The 22,649-nt window shown below is 62.3% G+C and overlaps 1 protein-coding gene across 2 annotated transcripts; it reads left to right on the plus strand.

The window, feature by feature from the left end:
* Positions 1–5,331: 5,331 nt before the first annotated feature.
* Positions 5,332–21,368, plus strand: BGN (biglycan). Of its 2 annotated transcripts, XM_023633175.2 has the most exons (9): positions 5,332–5,803; positions 13,760–13,888; positions 16,018–16,269; positions 16,630–16,742; positions 17,271–17,484; positions 18,014–18,124; positions 18,379–18,472; positions 18,553–18,691; positions 20,133–21,368. In XM_023633175.2, the coding sequence occupies exons 3-9, from the start codon at positions 16,020–16,022 to the stop codon at positions 20,328–20,330; spliced, it is 1,119 nt and encodes a 372-aa protein (XP_023488943.1). In that variant the 5' UTR covers positions 5,332–5,803; positions 13,760–13,888; positions 16,018–16,019; the 3' UTR covers positions 20,331–21,368.
* Positions 21,369–22,649: the final 1,281 nt, after the last annotated feature.

Here is a 22,649-nt window from a genome sequence, read left to right on the forward strand (position 1 = left end):
CAGCTCTGGGCCCTGCTCCTGGTGGCTGGCCTCCCTCAGGGAAGACCATGGGGGGCCCTGGAGTGACTCGTGGCCTCCCTATATCTTACTCACTTCCCAGGCAGGCCACAGATGCCTCCCTGTGGCGCAGCCCCGTCCACCTGCCCTCATCTGGCCACACCCCAGACCGTGCCTGTCTAAAGATAGTTAGAGCCCCCTCTGGGCCCTGAAATTACAGCCCTGGCAGCCTGGGGCAGAGAGCTGCTGTGTGATTATGTTCTCAGGGGAAGGTCAAAAAAAGCTCTGGCATAGAGAGTGCCAGCTTTCACCAGCCACGCCTCGGCCATAAGCATAGAGAAGCTTCGAGAGAGCGGAGGCTCGGCCTACTCCGCAGCAGCTCAACTCCCTCTTGGGCCTGTTAGCATGAACCTCATCCGGAATGGTCCCGGGCCCCGTGCACCCAGAGGGTCCCTGTGATCACAGGTTAGAAGTGCTGCCTTGGGGCTCCGTGATGTCATGACTCTGGCCCCAAGGGACCCTCGAGGTGGGCGAGGCCACCCCCGGTGACTGTGGATCTGACCCTCACAGTGCCCCTGCCCAGCTCCTGAGGGTGTGGAGATTGGGGGTAGATGAAGCCAGCAGGCTGTGGGTAAGGACCGAGCAAGGCCATGAACTTGGAGACACCGGCATGGGCTCAAGGGCTTCAGTGCCTGGAAGCCTTGAGGGCCCTCTCTGAAATCTCACATCTTGGCTGAGTTCTGGGCAAGGTTGCTTGCTCAAGAAGGGAACTTGATGTGTGTGTGTGTGATGTGTCCCTGACTTGGAATGCATCCTGGAGGCTGGGGCATAAGGGGGCTCCTGTGGGTAAGATCCTTTGCTCTGGGCTGGTTTTGCAAGAGCCCTGGGCCAGCGCTCTGGGGAGGGTATGAAAGGCAGCCCCAGGGCACCCCTGGAGAGCTGCCGCCTCCCAGAAGCCCTCCCTGCACCCCCATCTCTTGCCAGCACCTAGGCCTGAGCTATTTCCTTCCTCTGCTCATCACACTCAGGCACAATCGTGATTCCTCATGCACGTCCTTGCTTCTGGTCCAGCAGCACGTGCGCCCAGGGGCAGGGGGAGCAGTGGAAGTCAGGGCTGACTGACTCAGTGCCCAGAGAAGGAACAGAGAGGAAGACGGGAGACCCAAGAAAGGAGTGAGGATCTGGGAAGCACAGACAGGGGGAGCAATATGCAGAGGCAGAAGGGAGTGAGCAGGGGGCAAGCCGGATGCAGCAGGGCAGGGAGGCCAGGAAGGCCCTGGAAGGGGGCTGGCAGAGGTCCCCGAAGCTCAGGGTCAGGCTGCTCTTTCCAGGCCCCAGAGGCTCATGGGGCCAGCAGCTGGCTGGGCTGGAGCTCAAGGGGTGCTCTCTCAGCTGCTGCCAGCTCTGTAGGGGCCCCTTCTGGGTCCCTGGGAGCCCCGCCCACTGGGCCACCTCCCAGGTTCCCCAGCTCTGCCCTCCAGGGACCCACAGAAAAGGCAGAGTTTCATGCCCAAAGGGAACCAGCGGCTTGAGGCCTGCCCTCTGGGTACCCCGCTTCTCTCCTGGGCCTCCTCCTCCAGCTTTGAAGCCAGGGTACAAACAGCTGCACGCCAGCTGTGGGGGGACAGCTGCAGCTGACTCCAGGTCCTTCTCCACACACAGGCCTGCAGGATGGCAACAGGCTTAGACTGCGCTGCCCCGGCCATCCTCACGGCTGCTCTCCAGTCCTGCCTCTCCTCCCCTCTGCTCCCTTCCCTCCTCCACACAGGCCTTCTCCTCCAGAGGCCCTTGCCCCTTCTTCCTGTCTCCCAACTGCCCCCCAACGTCCCTCTACCTTCCAGCATTTGCCCTGCGCTCTGGGGCTCCAGGCTGGGCACTGGGGAGTGGGCTGCGGCAGCAGTAGCAACACAACAAGGGCTAGGTGGGGGCCAGCTGCTCCCAGCAGTGAGCCAGCAGTGTGGCCTGGGCGGGTGGGGAGGGCCAGGGGCAGGAAGCTTTCCCAGGAAGCCTTGGCCAGCCACCGGCTCCTTTCTTGGGTCGAGAGGGCTGAGTTCTTGGCTCCTTCTGCAGGAGAAGGGTCCTCTGCAGAGGGGCCTGCAGAGTGGCTCGGGGCTGAAGGGCCAGTGGATGGCAGCAGGATCACCCAGCACTGGCAGCCCTTTGGGAGAAGTTCCAGGCTGGGGATTTGGGAGCTTGTCAGGTGGTGTCCCAGAGGTGCAGGGCATGCTGGGAGAGGGCTCTCCTCCCCCGACTCCCGCCCCTGTGACTTGGCCAGCCTTGTCTGCCATCGTTCTTGCAGAGCTAAGACAGCTGTGCCTCGGCCTCCTCCAGACCCCCAGGGCCTCAGGAAATGCCTGCTCTTCCTTCCTGCCTTTCCCCTCACGCCTGCCCTCCCTGCCTCCTGCTGCCTCTTCCCAGCCCTGGGAGGCCAGAGGGCAGGAGGCCACGGGGTCCTGCTAGTCGGCAAGGACGTGCTGTCCTCAGGCCTGCAGAGAGCCGAGGCCTAGGGAGAGGGTGGGGGGGGGGGGTGGGGGTGGGGGGAGGGAAGCCTAGGACTGAGGTGCTGCCTGGCTGGTCTGGGAGTGGCCCCCAAATTAGAGGGCCAGGCCGAGTGACTCAGTTATGGCTTATTGCAGACTGCAAACCACAGACACAAGAGCCTTCCAGGCGCAAGAACCGTAGTTACGGAAATATTGCCCCAGATGCATCCCCCAACTTTGGGGAAGAGCTCCAAGGTGCACAAGTGCCCCGTGCAGAGTGCTGCCTCTTCACTATCCCCAAGCTCCCTCCAGGAACACCTGAGGGTGAGCACTGTGTTAGGGAGCAGGTCGGCCCACCTGCTCGCACACCCTCTGCACCTTGCTGTGTGCTTTTCTTTCCACTGCCAACGTCCCTCTTCCCTACTTGTCTGCTCCAAGTCACCTCCTCCAGGAAGCCTTCCTGAGCCTCTGGCACTGTGTGTGGCCCTGGGGATGCAAGAAACAAGAGTGTGCCAGTCTCCTCTCCCCAGAGCTCAGAGTCCAGCCCCAGAGGCCCCAGAGGGGGCTTCCCCCAGCAAAGCCCTGACTGCTGGATTCAGGGCTCTTCTCACCCGCTCTGGGACTCCTGGAGGCCGAGGCCCTGAGTGACAGCTCCTGGGATCCCAGCCCCCAGAGCAGTGCAGGGCCCAGCAGAGAGCTGGCTGGGGGCACGAGGCCAAGTGGGGCCTTACTCAGTAAGTGACGGGGTAGGAGGGAAGGGAGCAGAGAGGAGGGGAGGCAGGGCTGGCGAGCAGCGCCACGGGGGGCCGCCCAGCACAGAGCAGTCTAAGCCCATTGCCATCCTGCAGGCCTGTGTGTGGAGAAGGACCTGGAGTCAGCTTCTTGGGCCATGGGCGTGTCTTACGTGGGTTGGGTTTTTTTCATTTTTTAAAGCAGCTTTATTGAGATATAATTCACATACCATGCAATTCACGCATTTAAAATGTGCAATTCAATGGTTTTTATTTAGTATATTCCCAGGGTGTGCGGCAGCACCATAGTCAAATTTAGAACATTTTCGTCACCTCAAAAAGAAAACTCATCCCTCCAACTGTCACCCCCCATCCCACATTCCCCCGGCCCTGAGAAAACACTAGTCTACTTTCTGCCCCTATAGATTTGCCTGTTCTGGAGGTTTCATGCAGAATCACACAATATGTGGGCTTTTGCAGTTGGCTTCTTCCACAGAGCACAGTGTTTTATACGTGTCTTGGACCCTCTTTCTCCTTCTCCCAGCCGTGACTGGGGATGCTCACGGGCTGGGGATGCTGCAGCTTGGCGGGCTGCATGGGCTTCACCATGTTAGTCTTTCTATTGCCAGAGATGTCCGAACACGTCTCCAATAAACAGTAACAAATCCAAACAAACGAGCAGACAAACCGACTCCTCTTGCCTGGAAGGGCATGTGTTCCCTCCAGTCTCCTAGTCCCAACCACCTGCCACCTCCTTGCCCACAGAAACAAGACAGAGACAGAGCTCCCAGCCTGGACCCTGCTTTCCCTCAGTTCCCTTTGCCCTGGCCCAGCCTGGAAGTGTCTCGCAGGCAGGCATCACAGCTTGGTCAGGCCACCATGAGTCCCAGGGACCATGAATGGTGCTGCTGCACAGGAAGGGGGACCGGGCCCAGCCACTGCCACAGGCAGAACCTTCTAGAGCCCACCTGCGTGCTGGCCCTGGGCTGGGCACTGAATGACTAAATGATAGCTGGCCAGGTGGGCAGGACCCTCAGACCTCGTCCCTCTTCTCCTCCCATTGGACGCACCTCTTCCTGGTGCCCCACCCCGCCTTGAACTTTTCCTCTCTCTCGTTTTCTCCTTTGGTCTCAGTGGGATGGTCCCGCCTTGCCTTGCCTTGCCTGCCTTGGTTTCTCCGCCTCAGTCTCCTGTCCTCCTTTGCAGATCCCAGGGCTGCTCCCTAGCTCGCTTCCTTGTCTGTCTCAACCTTCAATGCAGTGTCAGCCCGTGAGCGAGGCTGACCCTGGCCTCGCCCTGCTGCACGCTGGGACCCCACTGGACAGGGAGGAGGTGTTTGTGCTAAGGCCCTGGGCTCCAGACGCAGGTGGAGCTGGGCTTGCCTGGGCCCTCAGGAAGTGGCCGAGCTTCTGGTGATTGAGTAGGTGTTGTGGCTGATGATGGCCTCTTCCTGGGATGCTTGGTGGGCTGGCCCAGTTAGCCCCTGTAAGTGGCCAGCACAGGGCTCGGCCCTGAGGAAGTGCCCACCCACAGCGCGGTTATCACATCCTAGGGGACCCGCACAGATTGAGCAAGAAGAATGACTCTCTACATGACTCTCTGAATCAGCTTTCCCCCTCTCAGCCTCTCAGAGCCTCAGGGCAGGCAAGCTAGGGAGGACCCCCAGAATCTGTGCCGCCCTCCTGCCAGCCCCCTGCTGAGTCCCACGCTGAGATCACACAGACAGGACTGGTTCCTCTTTTTTAGGGAAAAAAGCCTAGAGTGGGGTGGGGGTTGGGGCTGCCAGAGTGCCCATGAGCCTAGATCAAGCCCTTCCAGAAATCCACAACAGCTGCCTTCCTGATCCCAGAGAACCACCTCCCTGTTTAGGACCAGGCTGCCGCAGGTTCTGGGTGGGCTCGGGACAGAATGCCGCCAGAGGCCGCCTCCCCTCATCTCCCTTCCGTTTGCGCCCCTCACTGGACTAGCCACCAGAGGCCGCCTCCCCTCATCTCCCTTCCCGTTTGCACCCTCTAGCCTCCCTCTGCCCGGCCAAGTTCCAGCAAGCCAGTTCCCGCCCTTCTCTGGGCCTCAGTGTCCCCATCTGGGCAGTGGAAAGTTTGACTCTGAGGCTGAGCCTGCCCAGAGACGCCAAGGGTTCTTGTGTGAGCGAGAGTGTGCGTCCCTTTGCTATGTGCCCTGGGTGGGGGTGGGGGATGCTGGGGGGCGTGAGGGGGAGGGGGTGCAGCTAGCCCAGCTGTCTACAAGAAAATTGCTGCCTTTGAAGTTGCCAGGGGGGCCAGGAAGCCTACCCCCTCCCTGCCTCTCTCCCTCCCTTCCTCCCTCCCTTTCTCCTTCCCTCTCCTCCCCACCAGCCCCCTCCCTCCTTTCCTCCCTCCCTGCCCCCTCCCTGCCGTCCCCTCCCGTCGTCGTCGGCCCGCCCGCCCAGCCTTTAGCCTCCCTCCCGCCGCCTCTGTCTCCCTCTCTCCACAAACTGCCCAGGAGTGAGCAGCTGCTCTCTGACGGCCAGGACGACCCGACGGACAGACGCACGGACTGCCTGACACCCAAGCCTGCCAACTAACCAAGCTGTGCCCGGCTGCTTCCCCTCCCCAGGTAGGGCCCCCACGCCAGCCCCACACTGTCCCCACGCTGGCCTTGAGCTTCCCTGGCTATTTCATCCCTGGCTCTGCTGTCCCCTCACCGTCCCTGAGATGCCCCCAACCCTGCTGCCCCCACACTGCCCCTCCACGTCCCTACCCCTGTCCCCACTGCCCCCCTACCACCCTCTCCTGCCCCCAGGCTGCCTGTGGATTCCCATGGCACTGCTGCAGGCTCCTGGTCTGCGCCCCTTCGTCGCCACCCTGTGGCCCCCTTGGTCCTTGTCCCGTCCCGTTTCTGCTTCTTCATCCCTCCCTCTTCTAAGCACCTTTTTTGCCCTCCTTCCCTCTCCCCTCTGACCTCGCTCAGCTCCGTTCTGTGTCTGCCCTCTCTGCCTCACCCTTGGGGTCCTTCCCTTTGGCTGCCGCCCTAGAGCGTCGCAGAGGCACGGCTGGATGGCTGGCACCCCAGCTCTGCCAGCGGTCCTCTCCCTTCACTGCAAGTCCCAGGCGCACCCTGTACTCCCACCGGCCTCACCCTGTGCTCTGCTCGGGCGCCTCCTTGCTGGAGTGGGGGTGGAGTTTGCACCCGGCCCCCATCAGAAAGACCTCTCGGTGCCCACCAGAACTCAGCACCGGGGAGCAATCCCACTGCCAGGGGCCGGTCCTTGGTGTGGGCTGAGAGACTTGGTTTCCCAGGCACGCCCCAGGCACACTGCCCAGATACTCCTTGCTTATCCACAGGCTAATGCCGTGCCTCCACCTCCTCCTGGGAGACGTGTGGGTCCACGGAGCCCTGGTCTCCCTCCAGGGCCCTGGGTAGGGCTGCCTGGGTGGCTCGGTCCTGTCTGTCCCCAGAACCTCCTTGGATTGGGACTCAGAATGGTGGGGGGTGAGGGGGACAGAGAGAAACTCAGGCAACTGTGCCATGTTACCCCGAGCAGGCCCGGCTTGGGGTTCCAGAGGCCTTCTGGGGACCCTCAGTAAATGTGAGGACACAGGCTCACTTCCAAGCTGAGACACCATCATCCCAGGATGGACGCCTTTAGGGATGGCTGAGGTTCAAGAGCTCCCTGACTAGACGCCCTGTCCCCCAAAGGCAGCCCCCCAACTGGGGCATGGGGAGTCTCTGGAATGGAGAAAGAGTCCCAGGTCTGAAGAAAGTGTAGCTGCAGGGTTGCCCTCAGGGCCGTCTGAGAGGGGAAGAGTAGGCCCTACTGGTCCCACCCAGCCCCAACCACTGTACAGAGGGAGAAACTGAAGCCCAGAGAGGGGTAGGAACCTGCCTACAGTGGCCCAGCCAGTTAAAGGTAGAGATGAAGCCAGGACCCAGGCTGACAAATCCTGACTGACAAATCCTGTCTATTGACCCTAAACCACCCAGGGAACCCTCAAAGTCACTTGAGCATTGACGATGATAGCCTGTGGGGATTAGAGTGGGAGGTGGCAGGGCCCTTCGCCCCTGTCCTGCAAGCTCCCAAAATGGCTAGCATGCTGAGGGGCCTGCCAGAGACCCAGGAGAGGAGCAAGAGAGAATGGAACTCTCTGGGTGTGCCACCAAGTGCCTTGGAAGGTTGGGGGATGGGAGCACCTCCCTTGCGGCTCCATGGGCGGGGCTGGGGCCTGGGCACTGGTTAGTTAGGGCTGCCTGAAATGGTTCTGCTGAGTGGAGCAGGAGGCCCACGATCCTCCACAGCAGGGCAAGCGGTGGGGGCGGGGGGGGGGGCAGACCTCCCTCAGGCCAGGGAGATTGTTCTCGAATAGTCTTCTTCAGGGCCACTCAGGTTGCAGATGTGGCCAGTCCCATCCTCAGGGGGCTCCTCCCTCCCTGGGCTGCCAGTTCTCTACCTTGTGGGGACTGATTGGGATTGAGACAAGCTGGAAATGCTTGAGCCTCCCTTGGTGCCACGAAGGAAGGTTTCCCCGGATCTGCATCCAGGGCTGCAGCTTCACACAAATGCGCGAGAATGCGTGTGCAGGACTGCATATGTGCAGAGGAGCGCCTCCTGGCGACCTGCAGCTGCCTGTGCCATTCCCCACCCAGGCAGAGCTGGGAGGGGAACTTGCCCATGTCTGGCTACCGTGGCCCAGCATGGGGGAGTCTTTGAGGGCAGGACTGTGTGGACGCGTCAAAAGGAAGGTACAGGGCTGCCTCCAAGGCAACGAGGCTGTGCAGCGGGAAGAGGCTGGGAGCCAGGGAGCAGAGAGGACTCCCGTAGTGAGCCAGCCAGCTGCCGAATGGCTGTCCCGGCCGCCCTGGCCCACTCACCCACTGGTCCACCTTTGTGCCCCAGGACCCAGGTCACAGTGGGCATTAACCATTCTACTGCTTTTGGGCCCTGCCCTGGAGCAGGGACCAGGGTCCCCGTTGTGTAGATGGAGAGTCAGAGGTCCAGCCCCTTCGCCGACGGGTCTGGTGGCCATTCTATGCCGGCTCATTTTGGAGACCCAGAAATTTGAGGTGCTGGCCCTCTGACCATTGTCCAGGGTGATTTATGAGCATCGGCCTGAATTCCTCCCCAGTCCCCCCAGGGACCCTGGCCCCCTGAAGGCTCGTGAATTGGAAAGGATAGGAAGAAACGGGATGTTCGTAAGACAGGAATTTCCTTTCTTTAGCAACATTCCGTAGTCACTCAAACAAGACCACAGTGTCCCTTCCAGTGCCAGCGTCACGTCCCCAGAGGAAGGATTTGTGATGAGCCCGCATATGACCTTTTCCAAGAGGGCTCCCATTCCTCCCCGCTCCCTGCTTCCCGGGCCCATCCACCGCCATCCCTCCACTCCTTGGAGAAGCCCCGTGGAGACAGTGCAACACAGTCCTGTCCCAGCAGTCACTTGTCCTCAGCCGCCTGGGGACACGGCATGGGAGAGTGGCCATCCCCCAGGGCCTCCCTCGGAACACACGAGCAGCGGGCATCGACCCAGGCCCCCAGACTCCCAGCCCAGCCAGGCACTGTACACACCGCCTCAGGCATAGCCCCAGCCCAGCCGTGGGGCCTCTGAAGCCCCACCTGCTGGGCCGCTGGACCATTTGTCCTGCAGGTGGCACGACTGGGGCCCCTCATCTTCCTTGCTCACCTCCAACACCCCTGATAGTTAGAAAGTCTTCCCACGCCCACCACGACTCCCTCCTGATCCTCCTTATTGGTTACCCCAGGGTGGGAGAGCTTGGTCCCTGCCCTGAGCCACCCCCCTCACACCTGTCAGCCCTACTGGTGAGAGGGGACACACCTGCCCAAGGACTTGGCTCAAATTGAGGGACTGGGAGGTGATGGTGGTGCTCCCGGGGCACCCTGCCGTGAGCTGTGGGATGGTGGGTGAGCATGGGCTCTCTCTGAAGGCAGGCAGACCCAAGTCCTGCCAGTTCTGCCCCTTCCTGTTGTCTGGTGCCTGGGGCAGTCAGTGCCCCTCCCCTCCCTTCTGTCCTCTTCCACTCAGACACTGGGTCCCACACCTTGATCATTCACAGAACCCTTTCTGTAAATTTCATCTTAGAGGGAGTCAGTGGGGGACGGGCAGAGTGGGCTGCAATGGGGGGATGCAGAGGGTGTCTGCCAGTCCCACCCCAGGCCCGAGGCCCACTAAGGCTAACTGGCCTGCCCCCCGGCCAAGCCCTTCTCCAGGCTTCCAGAACCAGCTTCCCAGTGCTCCCTGGGGCTGTGGTTCGTTTCTCCACTTTCCAGATGGGAAGTCTTGGGGTAAAGGTTCTTCCCCCACCTGCAGCCCACAGCCTAAGGGTCCCCCAGGGTCTTCTTCTCTCCCTCTCTGCTCCGGGGCACCTCCAGGAGCGGCTGTGGAGGGCGCCTTCTTGTCCAGAGCCCACCAGCCTCAGCTCGTCCAGATGCTGCTCAGCTCCCAGCACAGCCTGCAGAGCAGCGCCAGCTCTCACTCATTGGCAGACCAGCATCAATGACGTTCCTGAGCTCAGCAAAGGCGCCGGGGGATTCAGATGAGTCGCGCCTGCCCCCTCCCTGTGGTGACACATCTCTCAGGTTTAGGGGACTGGGGGCTCTACCCAGCCTCCTTGCACCTTAGCTCTCCCAGTCCACGGCATCTGAAAGCCAAACTTAGCAGAAACACCAGCCCGGGGCTGAGCTGTAGGATGAGGGGCAGTGGGCTGGGAGGGGTCCTAGACTTCGTGTGACTCTGAACTCACCCCTGCTTCTCCCCCACCAGCTGCCTCTGGGGGTTCCCATGGCCAGGGGGCACATAGCAGTCAGAGGCCCGAGTGGCTGCGGGATTGGGGATTTGGGGACCAGAAGCCGGACTTGCAGAGAACAGAGAAAGGCTGGCTCTGGCAGCCCTGACCCGGGAGACAGGGGAAGTCCACGAAGCCAGGGCGACTTTGATCCTCTGGCAGTCTGAGTCCCAGCTCGGCCTTCATTATGGTCCTGCTGGCCTTAGAAGCCACCCAGCTGCAAGGAGGTGGGCACCACGGGATCCCTGGGAGGGGCTGAAGGGGAACAGGTCCCGGGGCCTCTGGGCTGGCTGCAGAGAGCCGAGTCCCACCCCAGCCAGAGCCCCTGGCAAAGAGCAGGGACTCAGTGCAGGGAAGGGGCTGCAGGAAACCCTGGGCCCAGGAAGGGGAGGGGCAACAGGGCCTCCTTCCCGGGGGCCTGGCGCGCTCCTGTCCAGGGAACAGGGCCAAGTCCCCTTGCCCTGGCCTGGCTCCGTGAGGGAGGGAGGGAGGTGGGGCCCCAGTCTCTGGGAACCAGGCTGAGAGTATCTCCCTGTGGGGTCTGGCGCCTGCTGGGATCTAAAAATGCCTGGGGGAACTTCCCAGCTAGAGTGAGGGAGCTGCCAAAGAGTCTTCTCCAGGGCCCCGGGGGCTGGTCTGGCCCCCTTCACAGCCCAGAGAGGGTGGGATGTTGCTGCTTTGGGGCCTGCAGTAAAGTCTACGATGGCAGAGGGTGCGGCCAGACAGATGGGCAGGTAGACAGAGAGAGTGGGGTCCCAGCTCTACCATTTCCTCAGTGTGTGGTCTTGGGCAAGAGTTTTGGGTAAACTCTGAGCCTCAGTTTACCCATTCATCAAGTGATGAAAACGGCACTTCCTTCTTAGGGGAGGGCTATGTTAAGAAATCACTTGAGTCCCCTGCCCCGCCCATGGGAAGTGACAGCATCCTTCCTCTTCCTCGAAGATTCTGGAACGTGGCAAGGAGGAGCTCAGGATTTCTTCAGTGAGTGGGTGGAGGAGGAGGGGCACATGGCTCAGGTGTGCAAGGACCAGGAAACTCAGGACCCCCAGCTGACCTAGGTCATCTGCTGCCTGACTCCTGGCATGGCAGAAGGCCAGCAGTTGGACTCTCCTGCTTTCCAGAGGATTCCTGGTGGGAGAGGGGGTGGATGACTCTCCTCAATGCTATGGAGAGAGAGGTCTGACCCAGCCAGCACCAGCCAGCTCTCCACCTCCCCGGTGCCAGCCCTTTGCAGCCGATGTGGTGGCTCCCTGCTGGTTCCTTGCAGCCTACAATGCCCCCAGCCAAATCAAGTCTGTCCCTGAAGGCTGCCAGAGCACAGGACCCAGCTGTCCAGTTACCTCGGCTGCGCCAGGGTCACAGCAGGGAGCTGCCTTGGCCCTTGCAGCCTGGATGGCGTGCTGAGGCAATGGTCGTGGGTTTGGGGTGGCCGGGGTGCAGACGCAGATGGAGTATGGCTCAGGGTCCACCCCCTCCTCACTCCAGCCACCAGCCCCTCACACAGTCGCCCTGCCCCCCATGCACGCACGTGGGCTTCAGCAGACCCATGGGTGGCACATGTTCCCTCTCTCTGGTTGACACGCCAGTACAGACTAGAGTCATCAGGGGGCCAATGGGCTGGGGGCCGGGAGGCAACAGGGAGCAGCTGGGTGTCGGCCTGGGCACAGTGCCCGCCTGTGGGGTGGAGCTCTGGGCAGGCCCTGCCACTGGCCTGCTGGTGGAAACTGGGCCTGCAGGGCTTCGGTGGACGGAGGGGAAGGGGGCAGGGTATCTGTGTTGCCTGTCTTCCTCACCCCTCCCAACCCACACAGTCCCAGGGACCTGGTAGGGCTGGGTGGAAGTTGGCACCCGTGTCACAGTTCAGGTCAGGTTGCTTGGTGGGGCCAGAAACCCTGGGCTGAGGCCACAGGACAGCGCCCGGCATCTGCGACTTGGCAGCTGTGGGCCACACATCTGCAGGCGAGCTCCCAGGGCATGCCAGACCTCAAGTCCTCCTCTTGCCGCCCTTGGCCTGGCCTGAATGCCTGGCATGGCTCCTCCATGTTCTCAGAGACTGCCAATGCATCTTGTTTGGCTGTGACCTGGAGCAATCTCACTCGGAGGACTGCGCTGGCTTTCAGAGGGCCAGACAAGGAGGGCCCTATTGGGTCGGCAGCACAGGCTCCAGGAAGCCCAGCCTCTTCCCTTGCTCACATCTGTGGGCCCCAGGCCTGAGGCCTCACCACCATTACCACCTCTTTCCTTTGCTCTGAGGAGGTGGGGTCCAGCAAGCTCAGAGCACACTTTGATGGGGCTTGAGGTCCTCCCTGAAGTCCTTAGGGCCACGCCCAGGGAGGCCAATGAAGGGAAACCGAGGCCCAGAGGCCTGGGTAGCATGGGGAGTAGGGGTAGAGGGACTTGCCGTGGGTCTCACCATATCTGCGCATGGGGGGCTCCTGCTCCCTGGGCCTCAGCCCCGCCTATCTCCTGTGTGTGTGTGTGTGCGTGTGTGTGCCTGTGTCTGTGTGTCTGTGTGTGTGTGTGTGTCTGCGTACATGTGTGTGAGCACAGGTGGGGCCCCAGAGTGAGGCAATGGGGAGAAGGCAGGGCCAGCCTGGGAGGGCGGCTGGGCCTATCTCCAGACGTTCAGCCCCTGACCCCGACCCTCACCAGCTTCGGAGTCCTTCCCCCGGCTCTCTGCATTGCCCAGCAAGGCAACCAGCTGGCCCAGGCCCCCGTCGCTCCCATGCTGTGGGTGCCGGGAGCTCCAGTTCTGAGGCCCGAAAGCTCAGGGCCTGCAGTCGCCTGAGCTGGGCTCCAGATCTCAGGCTGAGTGCCCTGGGGAAAGTCAGTTCCTCTCTCTAGGCCTCAGTTTTCTCTCCCATCAAATGAGGATACTAACTCTGCCGGCCGCAGGGGAGCCTTCCTCTTGGGTATCCCCTGGAGGCCCTACCCTGGCTCCTCTGGCTCTCTGAGGGTCTCTTGCCTCCTTCTACAGGCTCTGTGTCTGCTGGCCCCCTCCTGTCTGCATAGTTCTAGCCGCTGAGTCTCATGCCAGTTCCCCGAGGGGAAATGAGGGCTGTGCCGGGAAGCCCGCCCGGCCCCCACCCTGCCAGCCTGCCCACTGCCTGGGCCCAGCCAGGAGCTGGGGAGAACCAGCCAAACCTTGTCCTCTCCCTCCGTAACGGAGCCCTGGTGCAGGGCCTCCAAGCCCTCAGCCTCCCTCCCCTTCAGAGTGAGCCTGTGCTGGAGCCAAGGGCCGGAGGGCTGGCCTCCTCCCTGCGCACCCCCCACCCGCCAGCTTCTTTGCAGCCCTCAGATACTGCGACATCAGGCATGGCTGCTCTGAGCTGGCTCACCTCCTCTAGAGCCCTCATCTCCCCAGGGCAGGTCCCATGAGCCCACTTGGGGCCCCAGTAGCCAGTCCCACCCTCGCGGCCTTCCCAGTGCCTGTCATCTTCTCCTCTGGTGGAGGGGCCTGAGGACTCCTGTGGAGACCCTGAGCCTTCCCCAGCCCCAGGCAGGCTGTAAGAGGCCTGTCCCCTCAGCCTCCCCTGGGCCTGGTCAGACCACCCCACACCACCCCCCCCCCAACCTGTCCAGGTGGGTTTTGGATCCTAGAGCCTTCCAAGGCTCCCTCTGGGCGTTCCAGCCCTGACTCATTCCCCCTGTGAGGTAGCGGTGTTGGCGGGGGCGGGAAGGAGGGAGCAGTCTCCTCCCTCTCTCCGTTCCATCTTGCTCTCCCGCCTTCATCCTCCCCTTCCTGTTCTCTCCCACTGCTCCCCCTCCTCCCAGCCCTGGGTGTCCAGTGGCACCTGGGCAAGGGCCCTGCACAGCAGCAGCAGGCTCCAGAGGCCTAGACCTGCCCTGTTCTGCCCAGGGGGTTGCAAACCCTTAAGGAAGAAGGAGGGACACACAGTCCAGGTAGGTGAGCAGGGGGCGTTCTCCCTACTCTGCTCCAAGGCCTTCTGGGGGGCTCCCCTGGGTCTTGCTTGGCCAGCCCGGGGCTGACGGACCTGGGGTGTGATCATGGGGTCTCAAGGCTAGAAGGAGCCAGAGAGGCTGGGTGCTCCCCCGGCATGGGGACTTCTGATGACCCAGAGGCCAGCGCTAAGTCTGACTCTCTATGCTTAGCGAAACAGCGGAGGCTTGGGCTCCGACCCTCACTTTGCTATGTGATCCTAGGGCAGGCAGGCAGCTTCTCTGAACCTGTCACTGGGGCCCATGCACTCAGGAGGGCTGTCGGGGCCTGCTGGAACTGCTCTGGGGCTAGCTCTTCAGCTGAGCTGATTGAACACTGTCCTGGGCCCTCAGCCTCCGCCTGCCAAGCACACCAAAGCCCTGGCTGCCGGGAAGTCTGCTCCATTCCGTCCCACCGGCAGCTGCAGCTCTGTCCTCAGGGATGGTGGGAGCCAGGGAAGGCCACGTGACCTGCTCAGGGGGTACCCGAGGAGTGCCAGAGGGGGTGGCAAGACGAGGATCAATGGGAACCTGAGATGCAGCGTGGCTGTGCCCAGCCCCTCAGCCTGTGGTGGGAGGACTCCAGAGCAGCAACCCCCAGCAGCCAGCGCAGCCCCCACGTCGACTGGGCCTGCCCAGAAAGGCAGCAGGCAGGGCCAAGCCGCTCAGAAAATGTTGGCCTAGAGTGGGCAGAGCCCTCTGCCCCCCAGGGCCTCCTTCTGCCTTTGCAGCCAGCCGTCAGGCTCGGGGGCTCACCCAGCCCCACTGAAGCCCGAGCTAGCCTCTCCTCGGCCAAGATGGGCCCAAGAGAGGACCTTCCTGGCATGGGGCAGGTTCGGGTCTGCAGGAGGCCCCTGGCACCCAGCTGGGCTCTCTGCCCACAGATGCACCCAGGGCAACCCCAGACACTTGAGCCTGAGAGGCAAGCAGGGCAGGCATCTTTATTCCCGTTTAACAGATAGGGAAAATGAGGTTGGGATTTCCTGGGAAATCCTGGCATGTGGGGATGGTGGGAGAGGCAGGGATGCCTTTTTCTGTACAGTGCCTTCCGGCAGAGGCACCCCGGGGTGGGAAGTGGCCTCTGCTGTAGGTGGAAGGAGGCAGGCCGATGTGGGCACTGGGGGCAGACTCAGGGCAGGGCAGCTTTCCCTCCACCCCTGCCCCACTACCCCACCTGGGGGGCCCCCAGACAAGCCTGACCCTGCCCGCCACCCTGGTGGCAGCCTGCTCCCCTCCGGTGGCCTCGCGCGGGGGCCGAGTCGTAGGCAGAAGGACGAGCAGGAGCAGATGTGGGAGCCCTGGGGCTCTGTGGGTAGAGCCAGGGGAAGGTTCGGGGGCCAGAGGAGGAAGCGAGGCCCCAGGGAGCAGTGGGGAGGGTGGGGGGCCATGCCCCTTCCACCTTGCCCCTGGGGCTGGCCCAGTTCTCTGCCCAGCATGCCCAGTCTGGTGCCTTGGCCTCTGGACTTTCTTAGAGAAATGTGGGTGCCCTGCAATGGGGAACTCAGGCAGGACAGGAAGCGATTCACAGTCCCCTAAGTCAACCCTGACTGTGCCCATGTTTCCTGGGCATGGGGGGTCGGCCCAGGCCTCAGTGGTGTCTTCAAATCTGAATTCTTCAAAGGCTGTGGGTAGTTGGGTTTCCCTCTCTACCTCCTCCACTCACCTCACTGACCCCCCCAGGCAGGCTGCCAGCTGACTCAGTGGGAAGTGTGTGTGTGTGTGTGTGTGTGTGTGTGGTGGCAGCAGGTGGGGGGAAGCGCTGCAGACTGGCTAACTGGGGAGACACTGCATTGCCCACTGAAGCCAAGTCCCCCCTGGTAGCCAAAGGGAGCAGAAGAAGGTGCCACCTGGCCAGCAGTACCCCCATCCTGCCTAGTGCCTCCTGCCCACCCTTGAACCCTCCCTCTGCTGCCTCCTGCCCCACCGCGCCTGCCCTGGGTTCTGGCTGTCCCTGGTGAAGGATGGGGGACACAGGCCAATGCACACAGAACTCCAGCACCTTGTGTTGGGAGGGTGGCTGGGAAAGGGCCCAGAGGGCGGGGGCTGGTGCTGGGGAGGCCTTCTGACGGCCCCTCCTCACCCTGGCCTCCCAGGCATGCCCACCATGTGGCCCCTGTGGCTCCTCGCATCCCTGCTGGCCCTGAGCCAGGCCCTGCCCTTTGAGCAGAAGGGCTTCTGGGACTTCACCCTGGACGATGGGCTGCCCATGCTGAATGACGAGGAGGCTTCGGGTGCTGACACGACCTCGGGCATCCCAGACCTGGACTCCCTCACACCCACCTTCAGCGCCATGTGTCCTTTCGGCTGCCACTGTCACCTGCGGGTCGTTCAGTGCTCCGACCTGGGTCAGTCCCAGAGCCTGGGTGGGGGAGGAGGTTGTGTGGAAGCGCAGGCCCACCTTGAGTGCCCCTACCAAGGGGACACATGTCTATCCTGTGGGATGGGCATAGAAAGGTGGGGGTGGGGATGGAGTGAACCCAAGCAGGCTTGGGGACCCTGATTTCAGCGTGGGAGGGTGTGCAGTTGTCCAAGTGCCGTGAGTGGGGAACAAGAAGAGTTCCCCTCTACCAGCTCCGGAGCTTCCGCCTGTCTGTGGTGGAGGCCCCGTGTGTGTGTGTGTCAGTGTGCGTGGGTGTCATCTTGCTCTAAGCCACTCTGGGGCCATGGAACTGGCTCACACTGCTGATGGTGGCCCCGGCCCCCAGGTCTGAAGGCTGTGCCCAAGGAGATCTCGCCCGACACCACACTGCTGGACCTGCAGAACAATGAGATCTCTGAGCTCCGAAAGGATGACTTCAAAGGCCTCCAGCATCTCTATGTAAGCCCCCGAGCCCTTCGGTGAGGCTGCGCAGAGGTGGGCAGTCTGCAGCTGGGGAGTTGCGTCCAGATGGGGGTGTACACATACATGTGGAGGGCGAAAGGGGACCTGGGACCCATGGCGTGCTGAGAGAAGTCTGGAGGCAGGTGGGGCGGGAGCGCCTGGGATCATGGGTTACGTGTGTGTCAGCAACCACAAGCGCAGGACAGGATCACTCAGCCCAATTCTCTTTTCAGCTGAAAACTTTTCATCTTACTGATTCCTCCTAGCAACACAGGAAGAATAGATTTCATTGCAGCCAGGGTGCAAGTGGGGAAACTGAGGCTCAGGAAAGTGGTGGGCTGCGCTGGGCAGTAGAAGCATTGCAGGCCTGGGTGCCGGCTCCTTGCTCTGCGCTCTGCCTGTGAGCACAGGCCAATCCGGGGCTCAGACATCTGTGAAGTCCTGAGAATCACTAGCTCAGGTGGCAGGGGAGGGTGAGATGCGGAGCTGGTGCCTTCACCTCTGGCGCCCGCCGTGCTGCCTCAGGCCCTCGTCCTGGTGAACAACAAGATCTCCAAGATCCACGAGAAGGCCTTCAGCCCCCTGCGGAAGCTGCAGAAGCTCTACATCTCCAAGAACCACCTGGTGGAGATCCCTCCCAACCTGCCCAGCTCCCTGGTGGAGCTCCGCATCCATGACAACCGCATCCGCAAGGTGCCCAAGGGCGTGTTCAGCGGGCTGCGCAACATGAATTGCATAGGTGAGTGTGGCCGGTAGGAGGGGGTCTGGGAGAGGGGCCTCTTCCAGCCAGCGCAGCATAGCCATGGACAAGCCCAGGGGACCTCAGGGAACATTCTGGAGGCTTATCTAGGGGCGTTCCCCATAGCCACCAAGGCAAGGTGAAGAGAAGGCAGGGGACCGTAGAGAGAGGAAAGGGAAAGAGCCAGTGTGGCCAGATTGCCAGCTGGGGACCGCCAGGGCCTAGCCAGAGGGACTAGGTGGACTGGGGGGCACCCCACCTTGAACTCTGGCTCCCCTTCCTTTCCTCCTGCTCCCCCTGCCCCCTGAGGCCAATGCCAGGGCCAGTGCCCTTGGGGGCTAGTGGTCTTGAACAGCTAGGAGTTTGCAATTAACCCAATAAATCAGTGGAGCTACTCTCAGGGTGATATCGGGGAGTGGGCGACTAGAGGGCCCATCAGGCCAGCCGAAGCCAGGGAGCCGACAGGGCCTGGGGGTGTGCGGGCAGCTACCCAGCTCCGGCTCTGGGGCTGAGGGGGCCTCTCTCCTAGAGATGGGTGGGAATCCCCTGGAGAACAGTGGCTTTCAACCTGGAGCCTTCGATGGCCTGAAGCTCAACTACCTGCGAATCTCCGAGGCCAAGCTAACTGGCATCCCCAAAGGTAGGAAGGCAGCCCTTGCTTCGAACGCTGCCAGGCCTCCGGGGCCCAGATGGGTAGAGCTGGGGGCTTGGAGCTATCGGGAGTGACCCAGTCTATTCAGGGAGGGCTTCGGCAGCCCCCTCTTCCAACCTGGGGCAGAGCTAGAGCCTCTGTTCCTGCCCACATCCATACCCCCCATGCCTCCCCACCCTCCTACACACAGCACCAGGCCTCCCCTCCTGCATTCAGCTCAGAGTACCCTCTTTTCCCGGCAGACCTCCCAGAGACCCTGAATGAACTCCATCTGGACCACAACAAAATCCAGGCTATTGAGCTGGAGGATCTACTTCGCTACTCCAAGCTGTACAGGTGGGCTGGGAGTCCCGGGGCTCACCCCACCATTCTTCTCTTCTCTGGCCTCTAAGTACATCTTATGCACCCATTCGCAGGCTGGGCCTGGGCCACAACCAGATCCGCATGATCGAGAATGGCAGCCTGAGTTTTCTGCCCACCCTGCGGGAGCTGCACCTAGACAATAACAAGCTGTCCAGGGTGCCTGCTGGCCTTCCCGACCTCAAGCTCCTCCAGGTGAGAGCCGGGGGACAGCCCTCGCTGCCAGGTTCTCTAAGACTGGGGGAGGGGAGCAGCCCATGTCCCCAGGGCAGTTCCTCAGCCCCCTCCCCCTCCTTGTGCGGGCCCAGCATGGGAAGGGCCCAGGTACAGAGTGGAGTGGGACCCCTCCGTGCAGGTGGCCAGCTGCGTGGTCTGGCCAGTTACTCCTGCTCTCTCTGCCTCCACTTCCTCATCTGGAAAGGAGCAGTCACAAGGACTCCTTCCTCAGTGCCAATGCTTTGTGCTGAGGAAGAGGAGGAGAGCGAGGACTCCACCGTGGACAGTGAGGAGGGTGGGGCACGGGTGGAGAGAGGTTGTGAGGGATGAGCAGGAGTTGGCCTGGTAGATATTGGGGCTGTTCTCCCAGGTGGGTGGGACACCAGAAAGGCGTGGCAGGGCTTGGGAGTTTGGGGAACAGTCTGGGCATGGGGGTGCACAGATTTGTGGCAAGACAGGGATAGCCCATGGCAGGAAATGGGCTGATGAGAGGGTGCAGGGCCTTCCCTGGGGTTGTCTCAGGGGCCCCTGTCCCTGGCTTGGCTTCCAGTCACACGGGTGAACTTGGCCTTGCCCAGGCCTTCCCTGGGCCTCAGTCTCTTTCTCAGCCCCATTGACACGTGCCAGGAGACCTGCTATTCTCGTGGGCTGTCCAGTCAGAGCCAAGCCCAGCCAAGCCCCGCGTCGGGGCGGCCCGGCTGCAGGGGCAGCGCCGCGCATGCCGGCTGAGCAGGCCCTCTAGCGGCCGGCGTCCTCTCCGCCTCTAGAGGGCGCTGCTGCCATCTGAGTGTCCCCCCAATCCCGCCCCCTGGCCCCAGTACCGCCCCGCCCCCCGCCCCGCGCACCTCCCCCCCCACCCCCAACCACGCTGCCCTGGAGAGGGGCTTCAGGGAGTTTGAGAGCTAGAGGGCAAGTGCCCCTGAGGACTGGGAGGAAGAAGAGGTCACCCTGCAGGCTCTTTCTCCTCTCGTGCCCCCTGGTCTCTGGAGTGAGAGGCTGCTCCCCAGGGAGCAGGCCTGGAGCCCAGGGAACACACAGGGAGGGCCATCTCACCTCATGACTCCGTGCACTCCTCACCTCCCACCCACCATACACCCCACCTGAGTCCCTCATCCCTGCCCCCCATCACAAACCAGTGTCTTAATCCTGGCCAACACCTGCCCGACACCCACACCCAAGCCTCGGGTTGCTCCTCCCGACAATGGGAGAATCACATCCAGGCCCTCGAAGGGCTGTGCAGATACGAGGCAATGAAATAATGCCCATGAAGTGGCCAGCAGCGCTCAGCCAGGAGGGAGGGCCTGAGCCCTCTGGGTTCTGCCCTCCACTTGGCCCATCCAGGCTGGAACAGACTTGAGGACGGCGGTCGGGGCAACTGGGCCACTGGCACTGAGCCTGAGCCACGTTCTTCTACCCCCAGGTGGTCTACCTGCACACCAACAACATCACCAAGGTGGGCGTCAACGACTTCTGCCCCGTGGGTTTCGGGGTCAAACGGGCTTACTACAATGGCATCAGCCTCTTCAACAACCCTGTGCCCTACTGGGAGGTGCAGCCAGCCACCTTTCGCTGCGTCACCGACCGCCTGGCCATCCAGTTTGGCAATTACAAAAAGTAGAGGCAGCAGCAGCCACCATGCTGGCCTGGGCGGGGTCTCTGAGGAGCATAGCAGATGTTCTGAAGGGGGAGGCAGAGTAAGGGAGCAAAGCCAGTGCCCACCTGCACCCAACCCAGCCCTACCCTTGGTCCCTGGCCCCCACTAGCTTTCCCCTGATGCCTTCATCCTGGGTCCCAAGCGTGCAGGTGGGGAACAAGGCCCAGCCCCGATCACATGCTCCTCGGCTTCACAGCTGCCCCTTCCCTCATTGTAGCCACTCAGAGGCACCCCCACAAAGCTTCCTTCCCATTCACCCTGAAACCAAATGGTCCAAGGTTCCAGTCCACTAGGAAGATGGTCCCTGGATCTGGGGGGCAATAGAGGGCCAGCAGGGATGGAGACAGCAAACCCCAGCAAGCCCACCCACCTGCCCGGCACACGTTCCTCCTTCTTGTGTCCTTCCAGCTTCCAACCCACCTTGGCCTGGCCTGCTACCCTTGGCCTCCCATGTCGCCCGCCTCACTTCTGCAAGTTTATAGCCCATCTATCCGAGCCTCCTTGATCTACTGGCCTCTGGACCAGTCCTCTCCCTCTCTGTCTGTCTCTCTGTCTGTCTCTCTCATTCTCCCTCTTGTCTCTCACATCCTTGGGCTGGGTTTGGTCTCTGTCTCACTGGGCCTCTGCCCAACCCCTACCCAGGCAAGCTGTGGGGGACGGAGAGCGGCCTGCCCTGCCTGGGCCTCACCCCCAAGCTTAGACAGTCTTGGTAGAGGCTGGTGAGTGAAGGCGCTGCATCCCGCATGCGCTCCACAGGCAAGCGGGGAGCACAGGCCTGGTCAGACCCTGGGGGTCTGCCCCCGGGAGGGGCCCGCCATTCCACCGGAATCCCCAGCATACTTTTCATTGTCTCCTTCCCCCCAAAAAATGGCTAGGTCTCCCCTCCCCTCACCTTCCAGCCCCTAGAGTGGCGGGAGTTTTGAGCAATCACACCCAGCTTGAGGAGGGGCTGCTTCTGAGGTCGGTGGTTGTCTTTCAATTAAAGAAACACTGTGCAATATGGCTCGGTGTGCCGCTGTGCTCAGGGTGGCACTGGGGACCGAGCAGAAAGGGGAGCCACTCTGACCCTTGGCCTTCCTCTCTGCTGCTTTCCCTGGCCCCAGGCGAGGGTGCGGGGCTGGACAAGGAGGCCTAGGCTACCAGGTGGAAGGCTCCTGGCTGGCCACTTCCCCTCCCTTCTAGGCACTTCTGTTGTTCCAACTGTCCTTAGACTGGGCTGAAACAGGCCCAGGCAAGGGAGCGTCTGCCCTCCCAGAGTGGAGCATTTGCCGAGCACCTGCCGGCTACAGAGCACAAGGCTAGACCACCCCTCCAGAGAGGGGCCAAGAACTCCTCAGGGGCCCTGCCCGCCTGTCTTGATGGGTTCTGGAAGCTCAGAACAATGATGGATTCCAGCTGTGGTCAAAGCTGTGTGCTGCAACCTTCTCAGCACCAGGGGGCGCACTCCTGGGCCGGATGGGCCTCCTGGGGACAGGGCAGTGCGCAATGTGCGCCCACCTGTGCCGGCCAGCCCCCACCCTGTGTGCCAGCAGGGCCCAGCCTGGGGTCCGGCATGCTGGCGCCAGCTCCCCAGAGAAGATCCAGGGCATCGGAAGCCTGCTCACTGGGGACACAGGTCTGCCCCGGAAAAGGCAGCATGGGGAGGATGGTCCCCAGAGCAACACCACTCGGATGGCAAGCCCAGCGGGCTGAGGTGGCAACGGGCCAGAGCCTGGCTGCTCTTCCTTCGTCCCGTACAAGGGCCCTCCACCTCGGGTGCTTGGAGCCAGGGCTTCCCTGGGTGGCCATGGGCCACCACCAAAAATAGGGCAGGCAGGGCCCTCCAGAAGGGCCAGCCCAGGAGAGAAGGAGCCCGGAAGCGCCTTGTACTGACTCCATACACACAGCCGCGTGGCCTTCTGCCTGGCCTGGCACTGGGACGCCTGGTGTCCCCGGGTTTCTCCTTTTGGGGATGGGAGGTGCCACCCAGCGTGGTGGCCTGGTGATAGAATCTCACCCGTCGGCATCATAGCACTATTCTGGGCCATGTGCTCCACGGCCCGGCAATCTCTGCTGAGCTGGGCAGGCTCAGGGCAAGGGCACTGGCCAGGGGCGAGGAGTCAGGGCCTCAGTCAAGTCCCCTCGCTGGCCGGGAGGAGAGGGAGCCAGCACCAGGGCCTGGCGGAGACAGAGATATGGAGCCCTCAGGCCGTTTCTCTGTGGGCGGGCCTGGCGCACTGGACTGTGCTGTGTGGGCCAACACAGCCCCCAGCAGATCTCTGTTTTCTCGCCCTGCCTCCCTTC

This window comes from Equus caballus, chromosome X (assembly GCF_041296265.1).
Source record: "Equus caballus isolate H_3958 breed thoroughbred chromosome X, TB-T2T, whole genome shotgun sequence".
Lineage (NCBI taxonomy): Eukaryota > Metazoa > Chordata > Mammalia > Perissodactyla > Equidae > Equus > Equus caballus.